Raw genomic sequence first — 9,863 nt, 5'->3', positions numbered from 1 at the left:
GACCTATCACGCTCACAGTCCTCCCGGCCTATGCTGCGCTCCTTGGAGGAAGAGGTCGCGGATCTCCGTACCTCGGTGGATGGTCTACACACACGGATGGACGCCATGTCACAGAGGCAGGCTAGATCTGAGAGCCGGTTTATGGCTTGGCTACGCGCATTGGGGAGGGCCTGCCATGTAGACCCCAGCACCGTCTCCGACTCGGATTGAGTCTCAGGGAAGTCTTCTCACCCTTCTGCTCTTTACTTTATTGATATGACATGGGGACATGCCATGATTTTAAGTGTGGGGTGGAAGACTTGCTCTAACTGTGTATTGACATGTATATAGCTGTTGTTGTGTTGTAGCATTAGATGTGGTACATATGTGAGTGTGTTATATTAGGAGTAGCTGACTTGGCCCAACGACGGACACTTGTTGACGGGTCTCTTGAGGGTCAAAGTCAGATATATATAAAAAAAAAAACACAAAAACTTGTAGAGGACTCTTTCTGATGACGGACTATGTGGACAGTACTCTTGAGGGAAGTAGTCCATGTAGAATTTTTTTTATTTTATTTTCTTCTTTTAGGTAGTGTAGTACCTCCCCCTTGGTTTTTCTTTTGACCACGGTTCTTTTCCAAGGGTTTTTCTTGAACCGGGTTAGGTAGATTTTTCTTTTATAGTTTTAGGATTAGATGGGTGAAGGTCAGAATGTAACCCCAAATGTGCACACTTGCAAAGAAAACGAACTAAGAGTGTGACGTCTAGGCTTGTTGTAGACTCATAATATATGCCTTAATTTTGCACATCTTGTCTGGCTTGAACACTCGTATGACTGTGTTGATGAACTGATTCGGAATGAGTTACATGCCAAGTGTGTGCGAGTTGTTACTTGCATCTTATGCTTGCATATGATACCTAGAACTTGCCCTGTGTGTTTGCAAAGCGAAATAGAAGTCGTTTAATTTTAGAGATGATTGAGGCATTTCTTTGTGCAACCCTTTATACTTGAGAATCCACCTGTGCATATTACCATAGTTAACCCTTTGAGCCTGAAGCCTGTTCTTTGATAACCCTATAATAATCTAAATCGTTGTGTTTGAATAAGCTCATTGTTTGAACCCTTACCTCCTAGAAGCACTTAATCACTAAAGAATATACAAAAGTCAAAGTGTGGGGTGGGAGAGAACTAGAAAAAGAAAAAAAAAAAGAAGAAGCCAGTTGTACCTAACGAAAAGTGGGGGTCACAAGTGAAACAAAATGTGGAGTAATGATTGGGTTGAGCATAAAGGTGAAATAAAAAGAAGTGTGTATTAAAAGTGCTTAGGGAGGTTAGTCACTATATCCAAATATATCCTACCCGTCCCTTAGCCTACATTACAACCTATAAAGACCTCTTGATCTTTGACTGAATGGCTCGATTAGTAGAGTATTACACTAGGGGCAAGCTTATGGTGTGTCTGTGTGGCATGTGAATGCTCTTTGCTGAGAGTGAGTGAATTCTTTCTATATATGGTTCCTTATTGTTGAATTTTATGTGTGTGGAACTTCTCTCAAATTTTGTTTATGTGAGGGCATGTGACTCAGGAAGAAAAAGTGAGTCTTCACTTCTGTTAGAGTAATTAGAGTGAGCACAAGTGTGTCTTGGCATGAGAGTCTGCATTTGAGATATGATTGTGCACTGCTTGGGTCGATCATTGATAATAGCAGGTGTGACATAAATTGGGGCAATGCATTGAGCGGTTAGGCCTAGAAGTGTGGTTTAGTTGCTCGAGGACGAGCAAAGATTTAAGTGTGGGGTGTTGATAATAGGTGAATTTGACTATAATCACACCTTAAATAATCACCTTCTTGTGTAGTTTTAATGTTAAAAGTGATGACAAAATGCTCTTATTAGTGCTTTTCATGATTTGTAGGTGATATATGTATAAGGAAGGCTAAGGAGCAGTTTTGGAGTCAAAAGTGATGAAAAAGAGGCCAACTGTGAAATTTCCCAAGTGACCCGTGCAAAACAGGCCGAAGATTCAGAGAATTGGATCCACCGCGGTTCCACCGCGACCGCGGCAGAACCGCGGTGGGAAGCAGCTGCAGAAGATTGAGAATCCGCGAGGGTGTTTGGCCGCGGTTCTACCGCAACCGCGGCAGGCGCAGTAAACTTCAGGGACCAAAGTGTCAATTACGGAATTTTTAGACCTAAACCCTATTTAAAACATTAGACTTCGCCCAAGAGAGGCATGTATTGATTTTTTTAGGTTTCTTAGCAAGGAAAACGATTGTGAGAAAATACTCTAAACATCTTTCTTCTTTTCTTTTGATTTTATGATGAATTCAATCTTAGTTTATTTTCCCATAGCCATGAGTAGCTAAATTCCTTGTCTAAGGCTTTGATGGACCCTATTGGGTGATGAACTTCTTGTTTATGTGAATACAAATTGCTAGTTTAATCTTTATTTGTTCAACTTCGTGTTCGTTGTAGTTAATTGACAGGATCCTCAATTAGATGTGCCTATTTAGTGTGCATAACTTGGAAAAGAGTGCATATTTAGGGTATTGTTGAACAACACCACTCCTAAATTATTAGAGGAATCTATAATTGCGGGTTTAAAGGCGGGATTAGGGATATCGAAGCCTTGGGTGTAATCTAAGTGAATTGTGCTAAATAAAGTAAGCTAGTGTATCTCGGGAGAGTGCAATAGTAGATTACTGTGATTACTCGGGAGAGAATTGCGGTAAGATTAGCGTTCATGATTGATAGAGATGTGTGGGTAAATTTGTATGAGCATAAACAGAAGGGATTCCATCAATAGGGGAAATCATTGCCTTAGCTTTTTCTCATAATTGTTTACAACCTTATTAATTTAGTTACAGCCATTTAGTTACTTGCAAGCTAGTTGTTAAAGAACACTCAACTGAGAATTTGAATATTTGAGAAGCTGGTTCTGAAGACTTAGTGGGTCTGAAGATAGCGGTTGATAGGTTAACTCTCTGTGGATTCGACCCTGGGCGTAATACTCGGGTTATATTTGCAACGTCCGCAGAGTCCTTTTTATAAGGCATAGTTGGGCGTGATCACATATTTATGAGGGTTATATCTATTATTTATAAAGTTATGTCGAATTTAAATTATGTCAGATATAACTCGAAAAAATTATTACCACTTAATCATATTTAAAGCAATAAAATATTAATCCTACACATGTTTTTATAAATCAAGTCCATGATTAATTGTTTTTAACCAATCCTCACATAAATAATATTATTCTAAAGTATTTTGCTTTTTATTTGAATATAAATTGATGTAAATCTTGAATTAAAAATAATTCATGGCACACGAGCATCTAATGAAAATAAACCAATCAACGAAAAGATTTGTTAAACTTCAATACATAGGAGACTTGGATGAATTTGTTCTAGGAAATCTAATCTAACATCAATCGACTTTGTTTGAAAAATTTGCAAATGAATCAATTAGTCATACTTAAGTAAGAATTAATAAATTAAAGAGCCAATCTCATATGTATTATTAAAACCATTTTATTATCATGTAAAAGAAAAGTATTCATATAAACTTGCCCCTATTTTTTATCCTTTAAAATTAGATTTTATATTTTAAAAAATTATTGTTTAATTATTTTCTTATTATTTAATATTTTAAAAATAACTCAATTAATTTGAATTAGGTAGTAGATCCTAATATTTAGGTAAAAGATACTAACTTAATTTAGTAAGAATTTTCAACTTTGTAAAATGTTATAGATGTTTTTAGAATGTAGTACTAAAATTTTCTTTTAGTACGTGCCTATATTTTAGAAAATTCCTTGTTATAAAAGAAGTGTAATTAAGAACAACAATTCTTTGAAAGAAAATTATGGCCGCACTTTTCTAATTCAAGTAGGACCAACGTTGTAGGGTCGGGTATATGTATAGTTTAATCGAAAAAGAATTCCATCACTAGGTAATTTACTATTAGATCCTTAAATTATACAAATATTTAAGGGCATAAAAATCGATCAATGTTTCAGGGATATTTTAGTCGTTCAAAATTTTGCATAAATTATAATATAGATAGATATAGATATAGATAGAATAATAATATATCTATATTTATAATATAGATATAATAATATAGATATAGATATAGATAGATTGTTTGTTTTTACACAATTATAAGCTTTAAACGTTATTTATTAGGAAAATTTTTAGATTGAAAAAAAGGCTAAACAGACTAAATATGGTGGTCTTTGTTTAGTTTTAGCAATCAAAATGAGCAAATAAAAAAATTTAGACAAGGATTCGACCCAAGAACAACAACCTCCCTTTGAACACCCTAGGCCACCAGATTGCCTTGCTAAACTGTGTTAAATATGTTCATAATATAATATATAGCCATATAAAGTAGTATTGTATAATTTTCGCTTGACCACCCTTGGCATAGTGTGGCTACGCCACTGCTTACCCACTTTCCCAGCCATTATAGCTCATTCACCGCTTTTTATGTTGAAATCCCATTCCAGGCTGGCTTTTCTGTGCTATTCCTCACGCCCTGAGAAAGAACCTACATTTGGATTCATTTCAAGTCTCGAATTCTTGTTTAGAATTCTCGTATATGAAGTTTGAACGAGAGCTTTGATGTAGTTCAAATTGACAAGCCATAAAAAGGGCAGCCCGGCACTAAGCTCCCGCTATGCGCGGGGTTCAGCGAAGGGCCGGACCGACCACAAGGGTCTATAGTACGCAGCCTTACCCTGCATTTCAGCAAGAGGCTGTTTCCACCCATAATAAATGTCTTATCTTGGACCAAAACCTCAACAGCACAATTAAACACATTCAGTGGAGACGGAATGGGGTATGTAGCTCCTGTGTAACTCCAAATATTTATGTAGATACATGCCAATTATAAGATCTGAGACAGACGTAGAAAGCACTTGATCATATAAGAAGTTTATAGTCAGGTCCAGATCATTTACTTGTAATAAGGCATTTCTTTTTGTTGCAATTCCGTAAAGAGATGTCAGTTAAAAAAATTTATACCAAGTTACTTCAACTGACTTCCTGTGTCAACAACAACAACAACAACAAAAAAAAAACCCAGTAATTTGTGTGTACCCAGAGTCGCAGACCTTATCCCTGTCCTAGAAGGGCAGAGAGATTATTTCCTATAGACTGTGTCAAATGCCGGAAAACAAAAATCATAACCTTCATATTGGAAATGAAGATCTTCTGATCTATTCATGTCGAAGTAGGAACAATGAATATATTTTCCTCAGATAGGAATAGGAAATAATTAACGGAGTGAGGAACACAGCTGATAAACAGTTCTCCTTCATCACCTGATTCATATCTACATCCCACAGAAAGTAACTCAAAGCCTATACATTGGATTGAAATTTCTACAAACAAAATTGAAAAGAAAGCGTAGATAACAGGATCAAAATCTCACGCAAAACAAACAAGAAATCTATCTATATTTACCAGATAGGATTATTAAACGACAGTAGCAGTAGTGCAGTAGTACCTGCTTTTATCTACCATCTGCTGATTTAAAGGACTCTGCAAATCCAGTAGGCCTAGCAGGGATAGTGTCTTCAAGGTCGACGTCTTCTCCTTCTGTTTCTTGCCATCCCTTTACCATTTGATCGAGGGGAAGACTGTAATCAATACCACAGTAGTCCTCTTCATCTTCCTCAAGAGGCTTCCATTTCTCAACAAGTGGAGCGAGCACATTCACAGCATGGGACATGTCAGGCCGTTGTCCCGGCTCCCTTGCTGTGCAGTGACCAGCAAGTTCTGCAATGGTGTAGATGCTGCTCTCAAAGGCCTCCTCTTTTACATCCAGAGCTGGATCGACGGCTGCCATAAGTTTCTCTTTAGAGGATTTGATGTTCCAGAACCATGCAACTAAGTATTGGCTTTCATTAGGTCTATCCTCATCAAGCGCCATCCAACCAGTTAACAACTCCATTAGCACCACGCCGAAACTAAACACATCAACTTTTGTGGTGATTTTACCAGTAACTGGATCACAACAGCAAAGTAAAATGAGTTACGATAACAGCAGAAATACTTCAGAATATGAGATTAAGTAAATCCTAGGTGTCTACAAAAATAGTCATTACAATAAATAAGATTCAACAACAACAACAACAACCCAGTGAAATCCCACTAGTGGGGTCTAGGGAGGATAGTGTGTACGCAGACCTTACCCCTACCCCGAGGGGTAGAGGGGCTGTTTCCGATAGACCCTCGACTGAAAAAGACAAAAAGAAGACGAAAAGAGACAGTATATCAGTACCATCATTACAATAAATAAGATTGATACTCAAAATCATCCTAGCAGTGAACATATTTATTAGGTGACATAGCATGCAGAGTGGGCCTTCGAGCAACATAAAGTTATCTCCGTGTGACCTATAGGTCGCGGGTTCGAGCCGTGGAATCAACCATTGATGCTTGTATCAGGGTAGCTGCCTACATCACACCCCTTGGGGGTGCGGCCTTTACCTGAACCATGCGTGAACGCAAGATGCTTCATGCATCGGGCTGCCCTCTTTTTAACATGCAGACTGTGACTAAATAGTCCAGATATTGATACTGGCATCTTAACTTACTATCTGTTGGTGTTTAGGTGCACTGAGAAAATGAACAAAAGAAATCTCAACACATCCAAGACTTGAGTATACTATTGAAGTCACAGCATATTCTTGCCTGTAGAACAGACCAGACACTTCAATCACGTCCACGGAACTTAATTTATCCACCTCTAATTGGTTAAAATGGAAGGCAACAATACTATTTAAACCAAAGAGATAATAGAGAGTATTCAAGAGACAAAAATATAACATCACTTTCTTGTTTTGCGACATGTTGGGTCATCCTAGAAGTAAAAGGATAGGAGTAAAACAATGCTTACCAGCATATTCAGGTGCGAGATATCCAAAAGTTCCAGCTAGCCTGGTTACCACAGAGTTCTTCTCTCCATCAGGAGCAAGTTTCACAAGTCCAAAGTCTGATACTTTTGCTCGGAAATCCTCAGTCAGCAAGATATTTGAGGACTTGAGATCTCTGTGTACGAAGCACTGATGAGCGAGTGTATGCAGATACTCCATTCCTCTAGCAACATCTAAGGCAATATTCAGCCTCCTCTTCCAAGATAGAGGCTCCAAATTCAGACTTTTCCAGTGGAAAAGATGCTCGTTAAGAGCACCTAGTGGCATGTATTCATAAACAAGAATTCTTTCGTTGCCTTCAGCTGAATATCCCAATAGAGACACTAAATTCCGATGTCTGACTTTTGAAAGAACAGAAATTTCAGCTTGAAATTCATCCGACGCTTTGCTGCTAATTACTCCAGCCTCCATTCTTTTGACAGCTATTTTTGTCCCATCGTCTAATTCTCCTTTATAAACCACTCCAAAACCACCACGACCAAGTTCATTTTCTGGAGCAAAGTTCTTGGTTACGTTCCTAAGTACTTGAACTGATATGACCAAATTGCCAGCTTCAATCATAGGATATTTACCACTGTGTATGCTAGCAGAACCACTTTCAGTCAATATCGAATGACTTCCTTTAGTTTCATCGGCTATTGCTATCTTGACCATGTCATCCGAATCAGAAGGATCTCTAGGATGAATGACAAGAGAAGTTGGACCTTTGCGCCTATCCATACTCCTCTTCCGGACATAAACATATAATGAAATAGCAAGAAAAACTAAGATTGCAAAACTTGCAATAGGAACCACAAAAATGACTAACTTAGACTTAGAAGAGCTTGACTTATTCGTCGATGAATAGGGTGAAGCACCAGGGGATGTATTATTATCCTTTTGTGAAGGACTTGCTACAAGAGGACTAGAGTTCAATAGTGAATTTCCACTTAGATCAAGTTTCAAGGGGGCAGTAAATTTTGGCAGAGGAAGGGAAAGGTTGTTATTACTTAAATCAAGCAGAACCAAATGTTCCAAGCTAGTCCAACTAGATGGAATAGAACCAGAAATATTGTTAGATCCAAGATATATATGAGTAAGAGAATCTAATTTTGCAATTGAAGGACTCAGGGTTCCAGAAAGATTGGACTTAGGCAAGTTTATAACAATAACCTTTTGGTTATCGTCACAGCTTAATCCCCACCACGGACCGTCGCAAGGATTATTTCCCGACCATGATTCAACAAGCTTAGATGGATAATTCAACTCATCAAGAAATTCTAAAAGTGCCATAACCTCTGTGTTACAAAGTGCACCTATTTCGGTTTGACAAAAAGAGTTGGATCGATAACTAACATTTGTAGCCTTAAAATTTGGTATTGGACCCATGAAATGATTATTATTCAAATCAAGATGGCCTAATGTCATATTTGCTAAAGATTCAGGAATTAAACCAACAAGATCATTGCTATTGACATTAAGATCCTGGAGATATGTCAAACTACCAATCTCCTTTGGAATTTTACCTGAAAAATGATTCCCATGTAGCCAAAGACTTGTCATTGATCCCATTGTTGAAATCACATCAATTGAACCACTCATTCCATCACCAAACTGATCATTCAACCAAAGCATTTTTAGCTCAGAGTCCTTAAAAGTACTCGGAATAGGCCCCGAAAGTCTATTCTTGGACAACAAAAGTACATCTAAAGAAGACATATTTCCAAGAAACTCAGGTAAAAAACCAGCTAAATTGCAGTTAACCAAAGTCAAATTAGTCAATTGAGCTGAACCTTGCAATTCACTAGGCAAAAACCAACCAGTTGAGACATTCAAAGGATTATCATCCAATGCCAACACTTCTAAGCTCACAAGTCCATTAAAGAAATCAGATGGAATACTATCAAACTGATTGAAATCCAAGAAAGCATACCTTAATTCAGACAAACCACTAAAAGATGGTAACTTTCCACTGAATTGGTTCCTTTGCAACCCCAAATTTGTCAGTTTAGACAACTGATTAAATTTCTGTGGCAAAGAACCTTTTAACCCCAACCCCATAACTTGAATCTGTTGAATTTTATTACCAGTACAAATTATATGAGGCCAAACTGGAGGACCACAAGGGTCATTACCATTAACTGGCCAATCCAAAAGCTCTGAATTCTCCAAACTTTTTCTGAACTCATTGATTATGGCCAAGTCATTGGGGTCTGTGACACTGTAAGCAAATGAAAAAAGTGAAAGAAACAGTGTTAGAACAAACCCCATTTGGTTAGCAGCCTCCATTTCCATGAATGATTCCAATCAAGAACCACTCTTGACATGTATTGACACAATTCACATAATTCAAGAAAGTTAATTACATGTGACAACTAATGGCTGTTTTTTTGTGTAATCCTAATTCCCATGTTAGATATTTAGACAAGGAGAGGTGGCAAAAACATGGGTTTCAGATCAGAAAAGCCCAAGAAAGAATGATAATTGGAGTGAGAAACTCTATACTATGGAGTTGTGCACACTGACAAACTATTTTATTACAGTGTAATAAAAAAACATTACGTACTAAGTATTATTCCTGAGTGGTATGACTGATGAGCAAGTGATGACCATAAAAAGTGGATCTTTTATGACCATGAGAAATTCTTATGCAATATAAAATGCATATAGTAAAAGAATTTTGCCTGATTTTCTAGGTGTTATGAAGTAAGTGATAATGACAGGGACATCATTGTCTTCTTAAAAAATTATGTATCTCTGATCACATTATTCAAGTACTTTATTTTGCCTATTACAATTATTTAGTTTTTCAAACTATTGAGATATTTTTATTTTCACACGTTAGAAATCTAAGATATATATTTTTATATGATTATTTTCTTCTGTTCAAATTTTTCACTTATGCTGAACCATTTCCGCTTATATATATGGCTTCTTCTAAATTTTTCTTTTAATT

The 9,863-nt window shown here is 37.1% G+C and overlaps 1 protein-coding gene across 4 annotated transcripts; it reads right to left on the bottom strand.

Moving 5' to 3' along the window:
• LOC109225419 (receptor-like kinase TMK3) lies at positions 4,406–9,576 on the bottom strand. Of its 4 annotated transcripts, none has more exons than XM_019390070.1 (3): positions 6,892–9,576; positions 5,497–5,996; positions 4,406–4,524 (listed from the first exon to the last, which is right to left on the bottom strand). In XM_019390070.1, the coding sequence occupies exons 1-2, from the start codon at positions 9,200–9,202 to the stop codon at positions 5,503–5,505; spliced, it is 2,805 nt and encodes a 934-aa protein (XP_019245615.1). In that variant the 5' UTR covers positions 9,203–9,576; the 3' UTR covers positions 4,406–4,524; positions 5,497–5,502. The 4 variants fall into 4 exon arrangements, with proteins under 4 accessions (XP_019245615.1, XP_019245613.1, XP_019245614.1 ...); XM_019390068.1 differs by lacking the exon at positions 4,406–4,524 and adding an exon at positions 5,162–5,371; XM_019390069.1 differs by lacking the exon at positions 4,406–4,524 and adding an exon at positions 5,162–5,322.

The sequence above is a fragment of the Nicotiana attenuata genome, chromosome 5, assembly GCF_001879085.1.
Source record: "Nicotiana attenuata strain UT chromosome 5, NIATTr2, whole genome shotgun sequence".
NCBI classification, from domain to species: domain Eukaryota; kingdom Viridiplantae; phylum Streptophyta; class Magnoliopsida; order Solanales; family Solanaceae; genus Nicotiana; species Nicotiana attenuata.
Note: the sequence above shows the minus strand (reverse complement) of the source record. Positions and strands in the feature narration are given on the sequence as shown.